At 40.8% G+C, this 18,508-nt stretch overlaps 1 protein-coding gene across 7 annotated transcripts in view; it reads right to left on the minus strand.

Annotated features, from left to right (window-relative positions):
* The window catches only part of kcnc3b (potassium voltage-gated channel, Shaw-related subfamily, member 3b), a 73,605-nt gene that overhangs the window by 46,212 nt on the left and 8,885 nt on the right, over positions 1 to 18,508 (minus strand). For all 7 annotated transcript variants that reach the window (XR_003781850.2, XM_013133739.3, XM_020046515.2 and 4 more), the window contains exon 2: positions 10,695 to 11,379. Coding sequence is in view for 6 of the 7 variants with exons in the window: in XM_013133739.3 (XP_012989193.1) it covers positions 10,695 to 11,318 (624 nt within the window). In the remaining variant the exon portion in view is untranslated. The remainder of the gene's footprint in view (positions 1 to 10,694; positions 11,380 to 18,508) is intronic.

Below are 18,508 nucleotides of genomic sequence, written 5' to 3' on the forward strand. Positions count from 1 at the left end.
CGCTTTCGTTACTTCTAGATTAGATTACTGCAATGCTCTTCTCTCTGGTTATCCAGACAAATTAATAAATAAACTTCAATTAGTGCTGCACACGGCTGCTAGAATCCTAACTAGAACAAAAAAAATTGAACACATTACTCCTGTCCTGGCATCCTTACACTGGCTGCCTGTTAGGGTTAGGGCTGATTTTAAGGTTTTACTCTTAACCTATAAATCAATACATGGACTCGCTCCTACTTACCTTGCTGAAATGATCCAGCCATACATACCTACACGTAACCTTAGATCACAAGATGCAGGCCTTTTAATTGTACCTAGAATTTCTAAACAAACAGTTGGCGGCAGGGCCTTTTCTCATAGAGCTCCACTCCTGTGGAATGATCTGCCAATTAAGGTTAGAAATGCAAACTCAGTGCAAACTTTCAAGTGTCTACTAAAAACTCATCTCTACAGCACGGTTTATAATTAGGTGTAGCCTGGCCCGGGAGCGTGAAGGTGACCAGTAGGCTTGATACTGTCCACCCTTGCTGTCTTGCCAGGTGGGCTCTCGTCGCCACTGGGATGCCCTCCCTCCAATGCCTTTCGGGGGAAGAGTCACTGGCTTGTTGTTGACTCTCTGTTGCGCACTTGTGCAATTGGGCTGTACGCCGCTAGCAATACTCGGCCCTCATTCAGGGGGGTTGCGGTTGGTGGGTGTCCCTTTGGTTGATGCCTGGCAATGTGGTTGGATTGATTTCCTGCCTGTTGGGCCCTGTCCGGGGCCTCCCCCGGGTAGGGCCACAGTGTCACCGGACCCCCCCGTCTCAGTTCCAAGGTGTTACGCTGCTATATTATTGTGCTGGGGGATATGAGGGATGTACTACTAACTTTTCTCAGTTTCCTCCAGTTTTAAATTTTAGAAGGAGATGAGGTCCTGGTCCACACCTGCGGATTACCTGGTTTGGGGGGCCCGTTGCTGTCCCTGTCCTTGTCCACCTGGTCATACTTCTGACCTAGTCTAAATTCAAATAGACTCTGGATTTAGCCCAGAGAAATGTATTTATTATTCCAATTGGACTCTTAATTTCTCACCCGGCACAGCCAGAAGAGGACTGGTCACCCCTCTGAGCCTGGGTCCTCTCTAGGTTTCTTCCTAAAATTCGACCTTAGGGAGTTTTTCCTAGCCACTGAAATTCAACACTACTGTTGTTTGCTCCTTGGGGTTTAAGGCCGGGTGTCTCTGTAAAGCACTTTGTGACAACTGCTGTTGTAAAAAGGGCTTTATAAATAAATTTGATTGATTGATTGATTGATCACAAGTCAGGCAAACTGAAAGATGGACCGGGCGAAAGGTTTTCAATGGGGAATGTTTCAGGCACTCAGATCCATGTTGCATGAAGAGATGATCTGAACTTAAACTATCAACATTAACCGTATGTCTACTAGTGGTTTTTGCTCATGTTCATGCACAATACAATACTAAGCCCTCTCCTCCTTCCTGTGTTTCGACTGAATCCTGGCCCATTTAAGGGACGTAACCGGGATTTGGTAGCACACCAGTGTCCCAGCAGATTTCAGTTCAAAAGAGCGGTCAAGGAGAGTAATGGGGATGACCGCGGCGCACCAACTAACTGGCTGTCGGCAACATCGCAGCACGAGGGAAAGCTGAGTCCGCGTGTTAGAAGAAGAACCGAAAGAAAAAGGGAGGAGGAAAGGAAGTGGTGGTGTTGAGTAGGAAGGTTGAGTAGGAAGGTTGAGTAGGAAGGTGGAGTAGGAAGGTTGAGTAGGAAGGTTGAGTAGGAAGGTGGTGTAGGAAGGTTGAGTAGGAAGGTGGAGTAGGAAGGTTGAGTAGGAAGGTTGAGTAGGAAGGTTGAGTAGGAAGGTGGAGTAGGAAGGAGGGAAAACAAGGCAGATCAAGGAGGTCGTTGCCGGGGGGGAATAATATATGAATGTATAAACGAGTGTGTCCCTGCATTTCAGTCGCGCATGCACCTTGCACATTCAGTTCACCTCTTGGCACATCTAGAATTGCCATTATACTTGCATTTTTACAGTTGTTACACACGCATGACCACCTCAGGGACCTCACTGCTGCTATCTCTGCATCCCGGTTGCACATGCCACCTTACTCCTTCAGTTTGCCTCGATTGCACATCCAGAACTGCCACTTGTACCCACACTACTATTATCCCATTTGTAACATACACTATACTTAAAACGTGTACATTTTCTTCCCTCCTATATTGCCTTAATTGCACATTTAGAATTTGCCATTTGTACTGCAGTTGCCTTCATTGCACATCTATACATTCCACTTGGAATTTTCATATACTTAATACTTGTAAATACTTAATACTTGTAATATATAATAGATTTTCTTCCCTCTTCTATTTGCACGTCTGGATAGATGCTAACTGCATTTTGTTGTACTATACTTGTACTTCAATGACAATAAAGTTGAATCTAATCTAATCTATATTAGTGTGAAACAAAATAGTTATTAGGATGTTTCAGTTACAGACACTCCATCTACATTTAAACCTCCTGCTATTGCAGGAATGTTCTTCAACGACAGGAAATGTGAAATGTAGTGTGTTCAAGGTTTGAAAAAGCATTAAAACAAGTCAAAATTGAATGAACCGCACCAAAATAACATCCATTCATTAAAATCCACTTACCGAGGCACCAATGGCAAATTGGCAGCAGAAGTATGTTCCTGCTGTAGCAAACTGTTTCAAATCAAATAAAGGCATCAGCAAAGGAGGAACAGATCGTGTGTTCACAGTTGACAGTAAGTCCCCAGTCAACTGGTGGGATTTAAGTAACGGTTGTGTCCACGTCTCTGCTTTGGCATGGTATCATGCGTCCATCCACTAAAATAGCAACAACAGACAAAGATAGTATTTCATTGGCTCTGCACAAACTCGTTCAGAGTGCCGGGTAGACACAACGATGAGAGGACCTGGGCACAATACTTGGTCAGGGAAAACAGAGACTGAACACAATGGATTTCCTCAACCCAAGGCACCAGACAGGGAAGTTGGCTAATAGTTTGTCATGACCTTCCCATGAGTCCTCCGGTGACACGTTGCGTACCATAATAAACTTGCTTAGCGCAGAGAGGTGTCTCCTACATAAACAACCCCACTTCTACCTGGCAGCCAAACAGTTGCTGTGTTGTCTGGCTATTTTTGGCATCAATTTGTTTGTCGCAGGGCCTGTGAGAGACTGAGAATGGCTGTCCTCATCTAATGAGATATCCTACTATCTATAAAAAATGTAAAATACCTCCAGAAATAAATACATGAAGAAAAAAATTATGTCAGATCTTTCTGACAGCGACAGAGGGATAGACCTGACGAGACAGACTGGGATTAAAGACTCTTTGCCGCTCTCATTCAATTTCTAGAGGGATTCCATAGGTGAAAGTGCCACAATGAAAGGGAGAACTATGAAAAACGTAGCGCATCAGTTATCATCGGGAAGTTCAAAGTAAAGCAGCGATCCATAATGGTAAGACAGGCGTGTCCATTTATGTAATCGCAACAAAGACGGTTCTTCAAACAACGAACGCGGCATGTTCTGTGAATTTCCTTTGCTGTCATATTGGAGGCTTCCATTTCATAAACAAAACAATAACAAATGCTCCGCAGGCACCTCGTGTAGATACTTCCATTTGAGCCGACGTATGGCCAGTTTCCTGGACAAAGACTGAGGTTAGTCCAGGACTAAAGAGTCAGCAAGATATGCTATTCCAAGAGCTTTTCTGTCTGACACTAAGCCTAATCGGTTTCTGGGAAATCAGTTTAAGATGAGGACCAACATATCCCATTTTTAGATTTATATTTAAGTGCTTCCCCATCATGGTGTTTACTGTAATGTCATCAAAAACACAGTGCAGTGTGTGGGGGCAGGGGTCTCTTCCAATCACAGAGCAGTGAGGAGAGCTGAAAAGCAGGATGCCACCCTGATTGCCTAGGGGGCTGATGTAACTGGCTTACTCCCTGACAATGTAGTCACCTTCAGCACGTTTCGCAACAAACCCAAAATTCAGAATAGGAGGTGGAGTTGCTTTGGGGCAGAAATACAGTGTGAAAAAATCTCACAAGACAATGCAGAATTAGAATTGACCCAGTACAGAATAGACAGCCCACAAGCATCACAGTAAAAGAGGATAGAGTGATGATATTGTGCAGGATTTTGGTGACGCGCAAGTGATTTCACATTCTAAGCCAATTGGAGATCTACAACAGATTTAGCAAATGCTATTATTTTCTGGTCAGCAGAATGTTTTCTACCCAGATACACTGTATTCTAGGTTATATTTGTGTTTATGACAACAATGTTCAGTTGAAAAGAAAAGCAAACAGTGAACCTTTAGACATGACCTTCTGGGGTTTGAACATTAAACATGACCCCAATGCTAATCAAACAACACTGTTACACCCAACAACACAGTTACAGCCAACAACACGGTTACAGCCAACAGTGTTATAATCAACAACATAGTTACAGGAAACATCACTGTACCAGCCAACTATAATCCTACAACAATGGTAATGCTGAAAAATTGTTACAGGCCACAACACTGTTAGACAACAGCACAGTTAAAGCTAACAAACTATTACAGGCAACAACAACATGACAATATGATCATAAAAATCTGAGCCAATATGATCATATAAGATCAGAGTTTGGGTTGGGTGGGCCTAATAGCATGGAAAGGTTATGTGTAAAATTCACAACCAATTTTAATGTGCAAGTAAATGACCAGTGCCAGAAGATGAACTTCCTACAACTAAACTGTACCATTTCCAAAATGGTTGCTTTTTAAAATAGGGCTGATTTAAGGGCTTTCTGAAGTGTAATATGTAGTTTGTTCTTGTCTCCAGAAAATATTTATTTAATCCTATTCAGCAGAGTCAGAAAAGGATCTATTTAATTTGATTTAGATCTATACTCTTGTTTCAGCAAAGTAAGTGGTGATAAAAAGTGATATGCCACGGGGACTCTTAAAACTCTTATACCACATCATAGTAAAGTATGTTAACTGCTAAGAGTACGTAAGACCATTTTATAACACACTGCTTCCCGCAGAAATCTATTGTTCATACAAACTCTATTGAACAATGTATACACAGATAATAATCAAGTATTGTAAATTGACTGACCAGCAAGACAACCCAAATCTGACTAGTTCCATAAACAAATCAATAACTTCTTTGTTGTTACATTCATTCTTTAAAATGAGTTCGTACAAACTTGTGAAAAACGACACCGTTAACAAGTTCTATTGACATTATCGAGTTAGGATCAAGGAAAGTCAAAGATGCTATAGCACCATGACAGACGTGTGAACTCCAAGACATCCTACGTCCTTCCAGGGCTTAAATGCTCCGTGAAACTCAATCTCGTGCCATTAAGGATGAATGGCACAATAAGACACTAGGTAGAATAATATACCAAACAAAACCGTTCTGCCCCACAGTGGACATTTGCAGTACAATTATAACATAATGCCACCTCAAAACCATATCTAAATATCCTTACATCAAGAAACACAAATTAAAATACAAACAAAAAGAGAAGAAATCTATAAAACGTCAATCAATGAGGCGCTGGGACAAAGAGAGGCAGGCTGTATTGCTAGAGCCTTTTATACTGATTGAAGACGGATCCAGCACACACACACAGACACACAGACACATAGACACACAGACACACACACAGACAGACACACACACACAGACACACACACACAGACAGGCACGCAGACACACAGACACACAGACAGGCACACAAACACACACACACAGACAGAAACACAGACACACACACACAGACACACACACACAGACAGACAGACACACACACACACACACACAGACACACACACACAAACAGACAGACAGACACACACACACACAGACACACACACACAGACAGACACACACACACAAACAGACACACACAGACACACACACAGATACATTCTCTCAAGTGCTTCCCCGTTTCGCTCTCTGCCCCCTCCCTCTACGACTCCCTCTCCCTCTCTGTCTTTCTACCCATGCCCCTATCTCATCCTCTATCACTCTCTCGGTCTCCTCTATTTCCGCTCTGTCTCTCTGTCTTTCTACCCATGCCCCTATCTCATCCTCTATCACTCTCTCTGTCTCCTCTATTTCCGCTCTGTCTCTCTGTCTTTCTACCCATGCCCCTATCTCATCCTCTATCACTCTCTCTGTCTCCTCTATTTCCGCTCTGTCTCTCTGTCTATCTACCCATGCCCCTATCTCACCCTCTAGCTCTCTCTGTCTCCTCTATTTATGCTCTGTCTCTCTGTCTTTCTACCCATGCCTCTATTGCATCCTCTATCACTCTCTCTGTCTCCTCTATTTACGCTCTGTCTCTCTGTCTTTCTTGCGCACTCTTTCGGTTTCTCTCTCTTTCTCTCCCCATGTCTACTGCAGCAGAAAAAGGAAGAACAGCCACGGTATGTGTGGCGTTACGGTATCTCCCTGCACCTCATGCACAGGAAAGAAAACACCTGCATGTCGCCCGGCGCTATGAGTAACAGCAGCGATGGCAACATTGATCCCTGATGCATTAAAACCCTACAGCGCAGATCAAAGCCCCAGCATCTTTACCGTAACCACCTCTTTTAGCAACAAACACACACACACACGCAAACAAACACACACACTTATACATAAGTAGATCCATACATTTAAGCCTGCCATCCATATCATCCGGTTCAATAAAGCCTGGACTTAAGAGCACGTGGAGAGGACATTCGGGTATCGATGTCATCGATCACCATCGATGAGAGCACACAACAGAGAGGCACTTTACGTTACCCTACATTTCAGTTCTAATCAGCAGCCACTCCATCCTTTTCCATTCCTTTATTATAAATGAATGGTATGCACCCATTAGATCTTAAAGTTATTGAGCTTAACAAGCGTATGTCCATCGTACCCCATCAAAACCTGTTCTACTCCAGCTTTTGTACACACTACACAGGCTGAAATGCTTAAAACACTCTTCTATATTTTGTATTGTTATTATTTATTTCATTATTTAACCAGGAAAGCAGATTTTGGACCACTTCTTATAAGCAATGAAGACCTGGTCAAATGCATGACAATTGCAGAAACAACACTTACACAAAAATAAATGTAGTAAAAGAATGTGCAATGGAATAAGCATGAGGTCAATACGTTACACCATATGAGGTGACATAAATACACCTGGATAAGGTACATTCGTGGTCACTATATGATGTGACATAAATACACCTGGATAAGGTACATTCGTGGTCACTATATGATGTGACATAAATACACCTGGATAAGGTACATTCGTGGTCACTATATGATGTGACATAAATACACCTGGATAAGGTACATTCGTGGTCACTATATGATGTGACATAAATACACCTGGATAAGGTACATACGTGGTCACTATATGATGTGACATAAATACACCTGGATAAGGTACATTCGTGGTCACTATATGATGTGACATAAATACACCTGGATAAGGTACATAAGTTGTCACTATATGAAGTGACATAAATACACCTGGATAAGGTACATACGTGGTCACTATATGAAGTGACATAAATACACCTTGATAAGGTACATAGGTGGTCACTATATGAAGTGACATACATACACCTGGATAAGGTACATACGTGGTCACTATATGAAGTGACATAAATACACCTGGATAAGGTACATACGTGGTCACTATATGATGTGACATAAATACACCTGGATAAGGTACATACGTGGTCACTATATGAAGTGACATAAATACACCTTGATAAGGTACATAGGTGGTCACTATATGAAGTGACATACATACACCTGGATAAGGTGCTTACCAGGTACAGGGATCAGGTAATGGCTCAGATGAAAACAGCAAATGTCGATTGAATTTCATAAACATTGTTTATGAAAAAATGATTACATTCAACAGATGTTGATTTTTCAAACATCGACATATTCGGCTATGCAATATATGCCAATGGAAACGTGTTTTACCAATTACTAATACCTCATCAAGTAAGTTTGCAGTCCTGTGATATGATATGGCCAGGTGTCTGGGAAGGGCAGCAGCAAGAAATAGGTACGTGTGACAAGGAGGTTGTTAAGGATGTTATTACAAGGTTATTAGGAGGGTTCTTGATTTAATTCACCAACAAGGTGACAGAGGGACCATTGTCTGCATCATGATATGGCAAAGTACTTTGTTTCTGCACTGTCGCTTTCAAAAGGTGACACGAACTATGGCGATCAACTGCCAAGTCAAAATGATGACAACTTGCCCAATATGAATGAACTTTTGATGAATTTGCTCAATTTTGTGAGCCTTGGGCTAGCTGGCTAGGCATCAAGACTAGATACAGGTCCAGTTATGTGGACAACATTTCTATGCGCAAATCAACTTTACGTTAAAAGCAATGATGGAAACAGTCAAAATGTCCAATGTTTTATTCAAAAATTATAATATTTTTACATATTAAGTTTGCTACAAGTCAGTTTTGATGGAAACGCACATTGGCTGCATATATACTTTTTATACAAACTTTAGAATTTGCACATGCAACATGTTCAATAAGGGAATGGAAACATTCCATTGACTGCATAGCCATTGACTGCATAGAGATGAAAGTGTTGCCTTAAGGAATTGTGATATCATGGGTGGTCAGTCCATTAATCCATAGCAATGTATGAATTTGAGAAAGGCTCCATTCTACAGTCCCATCCCTCAGCTTTTTGACAAGAAAAGTTACAGGGTGTATGCTTTGTTATTGTTTCTACTGCATCTTCAAAGCCAGGTTGGTACTGGCATCCAGAGTGATGTCTATACTTTTGATTGACAGTTGTTCCCTTTTACTTAAAAGGAGCCAGGGAGTGCACTTTTGTTGTAGTGTCCACTGCTGATAACTTCTTTAGAGCCAAATGCAACTCAAGGGAAGCATCCGGTGACCTGATCCCAGACTATGTAACACTGACTTCCAGCTCTTCCTGTGGTGAGACCAGCTACAGTAGACTACCTGGGGAAATGACTAGATTCTACAGTCGCATCAGTCTGTACAGGAAAAGAGGGAGAACAAACGACCACCTGTGTGCATGACCACAACTGTAGCCTGATCAAACAATTTTCACATAAAATGTCAGGCGTGAAAACCACGTGTTTGGGACACTTCACCAGCTAGGCGAACGTTTCCCCCGTAGGTGGCTTCATATCGTCTTCATGTCGCTGGCTTCATATCGTCTTCATGTCGCTGCATAGGCCTATGTCGCATGTTTTCGCGTTGATTTATAAATTAGATCACTGAGGATCGTATGACAACATTGTGCGTTGTAGAGTGGGGCTGAGTGTTTTAGTTAGTTAGTATGGGGTGCATGTGCGCAGGCTCGGTTCGGTACTATGCTGAGTGTGCACGTGCTGTGCTGATATCTATTTGTACCTATACATGTTTGCACATATCGAGCAGCCACCTGGATCTCTGCATGTTTGTACTGCTTTTGTTGTCTGCCTGTGTTTGTATGTGCAGCCCAGCGGCATACAGAGTGCCCATTCTCTGGCTGAGATGAGAGTTTTGAAACGTTCAGTAGGCTATAGTCCTACCGCATATAAGAGTGTTACTATGTACGTGTGATAACTTGTGACCTGCGATTGTCTTTCTCAAAACCACAGAGCCAACAAATTAGGCATAGCCATGTTCCTATTAACACACGTGTAAGAAAACAACAGTAGCTATTTGTTCTTATTCGATTGCCACATCTTAATGAAAACCAATCATTAAGGGCCATACTTATTAGTAATTAGTCCAATGTTATGCTACATCTGTGCCTTGTGCATCATGGAAGAGAATCATTAAACAGGGAAAGCGTTCGTACATTCTCCTCGGCTCTAGATACTATTAGCATGAGAAGAATCTGATTCGAATCGAACGCAGCTTCTGGGTCTGAAAACCGTGCGTAAAGAGGATTTATCATAGCCTCGGCAGTGTAACTGAGACAGATAAGCTAGCCACAAATGAGAATCACCAAGGGCAAATGGGGAAAAACGCAAAGGACACTTGTTTTATGTTCAAGCTTTGAGATCGTATCAAAGCTCAAATGGGCGTTCAATAAATAACATGAAATACAACGTGCTTAGGCGCATCATAAACACCCACACAGTCTAATGAAGAATGTTGATAAGGGAGACAGACGGGGGAAATTGTGAGCTTGGATGCAGGTATGGGACGTGTTATAGGAGACTAAATGATGTCGAAAATATTGTCATTTTTCTAGGAAAAAAACGTCTGATCACTACAACGATTTGATTTGGCAGCTCCCTTAAAATGCAACGATATCAACCATTGAGCTAGCCAACAATATCTAAAATGAAAATAGCGGGCATGCCATTTTCTTAAGCTATCACAATTAATTATTCAGTATCTGCGAGTCAACGGTATATCTTGCAATTTAAGACAAGAAAACTGTCAAGGAAGTCGTAGCCTAAGTAGCATTCACGTCGATTGATAGCTTATTGAAAGAAAATCTTAGCAATATTAATGTTAAAAACAGGTGGCTCATGCAAAGCACATTTAAAAAAAAACGTTAAATAACTTATTCTCACTAAGATGTACGTTTGATAGACATATATGACATTTGAAGCAATTAAATTCATTGACAAAAAGAGTCACTCACCCGGGCATATTTTGAGGAATAGGGGTCTTCAAAAAGGGCCCACATTTTGGGGCGCCAGATTTCCCACCAAGTCTTTTTCCTCCCATCCTCATGCAAGCACAGTCTCTTCATGTCCCCATCCGCGCCTCCCGGTAGCGCTGGGTCGTCTTCAGGCAGCTCTGGTTCAGGGTTTTCAAAGCTATCCAACGCCTCCTCTGCATCCCTATGCTGCCGGTAATTCATCCAGCAACACGCCTCCACGTCCGTCTCATCGATACCCCAAAATGCCAGCTCCTCTTCGAACAGCGGACCGCACACATCGTTCGGACAGTGCAACTTCCCCGTGCGGTAATAGTTGAGGATGAACGAAAAGACTGATGGATGGCGATCAAAGAAGAACTCGTCGTTTTTGTGGTCGTAATCGAAGTTGCTAAAGGCGTCCGGTTCAGTAAGCCATGATAAGCGGGTACCCGGCAATGTTTTCAGGGTGCTTCGATAGGTTTCATGCCTCACCCCCCCGCAGTTTATCACGATTTTCTCGCTTTCCGACGGACAAGTCATGTCTGCACTGTAACATGCTTTGTTGGACGACTTGTTCCCACCCTTGCGCCCTTTGAAAGAGGAGACACACACCGAACTGAGCATAGAGAAACGAGGGGGAGGGAGAGGAGGAGAGAAAACGGTGGGAGGAGGAGGGAGGAGGAGTCTGCGGGAGAGAAAAGGACATCGTTTTAGCAAAAAAGAAAGGTAATTACTAAAATATTAACGTAAAAAAATCTATTGAGGCTATACAGTAATAGTCTACACTTAGACTATAATTCATAATTTTAAGTGCATTAGGTAGTAAATGACCTTGCAGACAGTTTATTAAGGCAATAAGTAATAAATAAATATTTCCATAGATAAAACAGGTTGGCTGTAATGTAACAAGGCTGTTCAGAGAACAGTAGAGATGTAGGCCAATTTTGTACTCACACACTCACTAACATACAACATAGCTGAAATCTGTGGAATATAACATTTGGTTCAACATTAATGATACTGTTTTAGTTTTTTAAGTAAACATGCATAGGTTGAAATATATATTAGACTCTTTGCCTTAAATAATTAAGGCAAAGACTCCTGCCTGAACCCAGTAAATACATGTTATGTTATTAAAGTGCTATAAAGCAACTATTCATTCAGAACCTACATTCACTTCCATTCCACTCCATGCAGTGCATCTTGATACTAATACTATGAGATGATGTGTACAAGATGAAATGATTCACATTTCACCCAATTGATTGAAATAGTATCTCTAATTAGGCCATATAAGACCTCAACAGAGCCCGCCCCCCTCAACTGATATCTGCCTGTCTTGGTATCCAATAGGAGAGAGCGAAGAAGGGGGCAGGGCGTAAGGTGGCGCAGAATTCGATACGTACGTGTGTGTGTTAATTACTTCCCATGAGTGCCGTGTCCGTACTAATGTTAGACCGCCTTAATCACGGAGCTAAAGGCACCATGCTTGCTTATCCCTGGTCCCCTCAGCTGTGGCAGGGATATGTCAAGCTGCTTCACAGTTTCCTCTATGGTGCAGGTGCCTGTGCGCGTGTGTTTGTGTGCGAGTGTGTGAGGAAGAGCGAGAGAAAGAGAAAGAGAGAGAGACCAAGAGGAACAGGACGGGGGACTGAGAGACAGATCATAAATCAGCATTTTTAATGGAGTGATTGTAAACTACAAAAACGAGGGACGCTCAGCTCAGACCCTGGGAAAGCATAGCAAGAGCAGAAGAGAGAGAACCTCTGAGAGGAGACAAGAAATGAGCCAATCCCATACGGTGACAACCTCCTCAGCATCGACATTCCAGTGAACACCAAAAACACAGACTGAAAACAACAGCACTGGAGGAGGAGGTAGAGAAAGAAAGAGAGAGAATGAAAGACAGGCAGTGATGGAGAAGGGGTGAGAGGTCTGAAGAGAAAGACAGGGGTTAAGGGAGAGTAGAAGTGCCAGGGAGAGGGAGACTGGAAGACAGAGATCGACAGATGGAGAGATTGGGAGAACAGGAAGGGGGGGCTGGATGAGAGCCGGGCAGAGGGAGAGAGAGTGCGCTATAAAAGTGAATGAATTCCACTGCAGTAAAAAGACAGTTTTTAGCACCCCCCCCACCCACCCACCCACCCACCCACCCTCGCTAGGTCAGCACTTCCCCATTGCAGTGCGTTGTCAGGGTAGAGTACCAGTGCTTCCAAAAAAGGAGGCATTCTTCAATGTGAAAAGCCTCTGGGTCCTATAAACTGTTTGGCTGCCTGTTGTGAACCTCCATTTTAAAGGATTGCGCCACGTTCCTCCCCTTCATCCTCGTCCGACCCCCTCTCCGACGCTCTCTCCGTCGCTATTCCTCCCTCCCCCCTTCATGGTTCCTTCGTAGTCCCTCGCTCCTTCTCTTATACCGCATTGGGGACTCATATTTCATTCAAGAGGTATCTGGACTTCAGTTTCTTCCTTCTCCCCCACTCCTTTCCCACCCCATCCCTGCACTCCTCACTCCATTTCCGCTTGCTTTGTACTGCAGTTTACTTGCATTCCTTTCTTCCTCAGCTATTTTTTTTTTGGGCTATTTTGTTTGAATAATTTTGCTCTGTTTTCTTTTTCAAAGTGTTTTTCATTGACTGAATTCTTTTTATCCCTGTTCATTTAAGACTTTCCTGATTTCCTTTATATGTTTATTCATTGTTTATTTTCTCATCAACATTTGAATGATTTCTTGCCTTTCCCGTACAGGTATGCTCTCCCAAAAAGATAAACATTTAGTCCGTATCCTGGAACTTCAAATATTTTTTCTTCTATTTTTGAACAGTTGTGTTCTGATTTCTTTCTACTTCTGAGTTTCGTACGGAAAAAAAACATTCTGGAAATCCAAGCAAACTTCCACACAGGTAAGGTTCACCAACAATCTTAACAAAAGAAAATAGTTATTGTTTTAACAATAAAGAAAATCAGAATAAGCAGGAGCAGTAATAGTAACATTTCTTGTAGTAGTAGTTATCAAGGTTTGAGAATAGGTAAAAGGGGATTCTAGTTCCTAAGTCTTTACTGCCCAAGTCCAATTTGGCAGAAATATTTACAGCAATACTCCTGACTTTGTTTGCAAAATTATCAGGAGCCTTCCTGCATTTCCTCCAGTTAATTGACAATATATTAATAAATAGGAAGTTTGAAGCAAAGGAAACAGAGGAAGAAATCACATGAAAGAGTAGCATTTTTAAGAGGATGTTTTAGCACCACGGACAGCAACACTGTTGGCTGGGATGAGATTGACTCTGCTGCTATTAGAGAAAAACCATCATAGACTAGAATACAATTAGTAGGCATATCATTGTATTTAGGACCAGTTCTATGCTCAAGCAACATTAATCAGTGCTAAGTCAAATACATTTTGGAATAATATTTATTTTATGAATGAAAGCCTACATATTTTGGCATGTCTATGTGGGCCATTATATCAGGGATGCTTTGGGTGGCTGTGACAATTTTAGATATGGGGAGGGAAATCAATACAGCAATAGGCTTTTGCAGAGAATTGCATGAAGATAGTTTGTCTAAAAAAAGATCAGGAACTCACCAATTTGGTGTGCAAGAGTTAGAAAATCAGCTGAAAGAAGGTTGTGGGTTTTATTTAGTTTTGCTTGATTTTAATGCTGTGGCCAACAGTGAGCAATGCTAGCCAGCTAGGACAGCTAAATATTGTAGCTAGCTTAAACTTGGCTAATTCAACTCAACAAGTGGCACTTTGCTGGCTATAGGCTTATGTTGTACACTAAATTTGCTAGCTACATGTGTATGAATTATGTCAGTCAATTAAGTACTCATCTTTGGATTACATGATTATATTTGTCTGGCTTAGTCTGTTTTTCTAATGTCTAGCTATGCCATCAGAACAATGCCATTACTGGTAATGTACAGCACACAACAATATTCCAAAATATCCCCCAACGCATACTTTATTATTGTATTTGACTATGGATAGAAATGACAGCAACACACTTATTATGACAGTATCAGTAAATGGAGCAATGAAAGATTAACAGTATTTTTAGAAGCCCTGCACCAGATCATATTTAAAACTCTCAAATAGTTTTGTTCATATACTTAATACTTTAGAATGTTAGTTATGAGTTTCAACTTCATCTGTTAGTCAAGACGTCTGTTTACTTCTGATCAGATCCAAGCTATAACGAGGTACTGCACGATAACTACAGCCCTTAGAGACAGCAGGTCAGTTTTGTCTCATCTATGATATCTTGGTTGAAGAATGAAAGGAAATTAGGACTGTCAAAGTTTGTGTGTCTGCTTTATGTGGGAGAACTTTGTGATGGATACCTTTTTAACATAGATTTATTGCATACTACAAGAGGTTACAAACTGCAGTGTATTATATATCAATTTATAGGGGATAAACACTACACTGTTCACAATAGCTTATTTCTCAAAAAGACGTTTGTTGGTTACTAAGTCAACATTAATTTGTTAGCTACCTGCATAGTCTGAAAGCTAGCTAACATGACTAGCTAACGTTAGCTAATGTGGTTATAGCCTAATGATTGCCGACCAACTACAGTTAGTTGGTTGGCATAGTTGGCTAGACAATCTGTTTGTGTTTTGCTACAGTACAGGATATCATTACTGCATGAAATGGGATGGTAGTTCTTGGTTTAACTTACTATCTAGCTACATTATATGTGAAAAAAGGACTATATTTTTTATTGATTACATCATGATCCATACATTTCGAAGATGCGTGATTAGGCCATCAATCAATCATATTAATTCTATAAAGCATTTTTCACATCAGCAGTTGTCACAAACTGGTTATACAGACACCCAGTCCAGATATTAAGCTCAGAAGAGCAAGCAACAACAAGATACAGTATCTCACAAAAGTGAGTACACCCCTCACATTTTTGTAAATATTTGATTATATCTTTTCATGTGACAACACTGAAGAAATTACACTTCGCTACAATGTTAAGTAGTGAGTGTACAGCTTGTATAACAGTGTAAATTTGCTGTCCCCTAAAAATAACACAACACCCAGCATCTAAACATTAGATCATTTTGTCACAAATATTTCACTAGACACAATTAAGCATTGTGTTAAACTGACTAATGTTTCTTTTTAAGTTTACCCCCACCATAAAAAAAATAATCTATGAAATGTATGGCTTTCAACACTAGCTGTTTTAACAGCTAATTAGTCAGTAATAGGCTTACTAGTATTTAACTTACTACTTGGAATAATCATAAGATTTGAGCAATTTCTAGCGAGACTGAATATGAACGTAACACAGCCAAGCTATTTCATGGCACAAAAACATTAGTTTTTCTTTTATTTGTGACAATATAGGTGACGATAACTTACTTTTTTGTCAAGTGAAAAGACGAGAGAAACGTGGAAACCCCTACTCTTTTACTCCCCAAGGGGTTTTTATGTAGCCTATATTACCCCATAAATCATGCACGGATGCGTACGAAAATCCAACAGAAATAGTCACAATATAAACAGATTTATTTTAGGCTTACTATAATGTAGCTACTGAGGGATGTAGCCAGCAAAGGTTTTGTCTATCCTCACCCAAAAAACATGCACAGATGCATACTTCGAAAATTCCCCAGAAATTGTCGCAATATAACCGTGAACAAAATTGTGTTTAATCTACCTGAAATAATGTTGGACCACTAATTTGTTTGAGAACTGGATTGCATTACATAATTTACCTGGCCAACTGGATGTTTAGAATTGTGAAGCTTTCACATTTTAATTATGAAATATAATTATATATATTTACTTATCTCAGACCAAATGTCCCTAAATTAATGTCCTTCAATCTTATTTGATACTATGCTAATCAGGTAGATTGCAGGGTCAAGACTACATCGGTCTAAAATTCAAGTACCCAAATGATTTAAAAGATGTGGTTTGAAACATTACCAATTCACAGCACACTTTTCCTTCACGTTCTTACACTCTCATTGATGCACTATTGAAGAATATTACCTGTCAGCTCAAAGAAGACATTTACCTGCCTCCGCTACTGTCCATTTAGCAGGTCAATCCACCTCTCCTGGATGCATTGCTGGTAAGTTTGCATACAAATGATAATGGCATGAAGGCATCTCTAGTTTTATATTGGCCATATACCACATTGGCAAATAGCATTATAATTAAGTCATAGGACATGAGGAGGTGTGGTATTTGGCCATTATAACATGCTTAAGGGTTGTTCTTAGCATGAAGCAGCAGATTATATTCATATCCATTACTGCTATTATATTTTTTTACCACTGCTTTCAGCCATTCATCAACCAGTGTTTAAAAAATCTAGTTAAAAATGATAAATATAAAGCATGCTAAACAAAATGAGAAGATTTCCCATTCAGAAAATAACTGTTTTAAATTTCATAGTAGGTCCTTCACCTCCACTGCTGCTGGCACATCTTTGGAAACAACAGCAACACTACTAACCTCTTCTGGTGAGTCATCACCAACACTACTAACCTCTTCTGATGAGTCATCACCAACACTACTAACCTCTTCTGGTGAGTCATCACCAACACTACTAACCTCTTCTGGTGAGTCATCACCAACACTACTAACCTCTTCTGGTGAGTCATCACCAACACTACTAACCTCTTCTGGTGGATCATCACCAGCACTACTAACCTCTTCTGGTGAGTCATCACCAACACTACTAACCTCTTCTGGTGAGTCATCACCAACACTACTAACCTCTTCTGGTGGATCATCACCACCACTACTAACCTCTTCTGGTGAATCATCACCAACACTACTCAATCAACCAATCAATCAAATGTATTTATAAAGCCCTTTTTACTTCAGCAGTGGCTAGGAAAAACTCCCTATTTTAAAGAAACTCCCCAATTTTAATAATTAATAAATGCATGTCGGCTGCGTCTAGAGTCTATTTAAACTTAGTCCAGCATGACCAGATGGACAAAGAAAGGGACGACACAGGGGAGGGGGAGGTGTCAGTACAGTGGCAGCTGAAATCGTCAGGCATCGTCTCGATCTGCAACAAAACCAGGAGGACAGGGACAGACACTACTAACCTCTTCTGGTGAGTCATCACCAACATCCTGCATTATTATTTACATTGTTAAATATGTTTGTATATTTGCATATTTTTATTAGCTGTACAAGAAAGTTGGTTTAATGTCCTAAAGTGTCTGGCAACAATACAATGTGTACGAAATACAATGCTTAATTACGTAAATGTAAATATTTTGACAAGGACTTTCCTGACAAGGATTATTAAATATAATGATATGTATGGTTATTATAAGTAGGGTTTAGACACAGCTCCGGAAACAATTAAGAGACCACAGCACCTTTTACTTTCCTTTCCAAAAAGGTAGAAAAGGAAGGTTTTGGGCGAAGAACAGAAGGGTTAAAATTAAGAGAGCACTGCAAATTAAACGCTTCTGTATTATTCTTTGTATAGCATTACAGTATATCCAGGGATGTGCATCCTACAGGTTAAACCTCATGATATAATTTGAGTGTTTTAGTAAGGTTCTTTTGACTTTTTTCACTCTTTGGTTTTAATAAATGATGTTGTTGCCACTAAGAGGTCCATCTGTATTCCTTTATCTATTCATGCTTTGCTGTTGTATGTTAGCACAAACATGTTGTCATTATACAAACATTTATAACATGAACATTTATGGCGTAAGGTGGGCCCCCGAAAACAAATTCCACTTAGGGCCCCAAAAGGACAAGTACTGGCCCTGAATATATTGTTTAGACACCGCAATCTGAGTAGAAAACA

The sequence above is a fragment of the Esox lucius genome, chromosome 5 (genome assembly GCF_011004845.1).
Source record: "Esox lucius isolate fEsoLuc1 chromosome 5, fEsoLuc1.pri, whole genome shotgun sequence".
Lineage (NCBI taxonomy): Eukaryota > Metazoa > Chordata > Actinopteri > Esociformes > Esocidae > Esox > Esox lucius.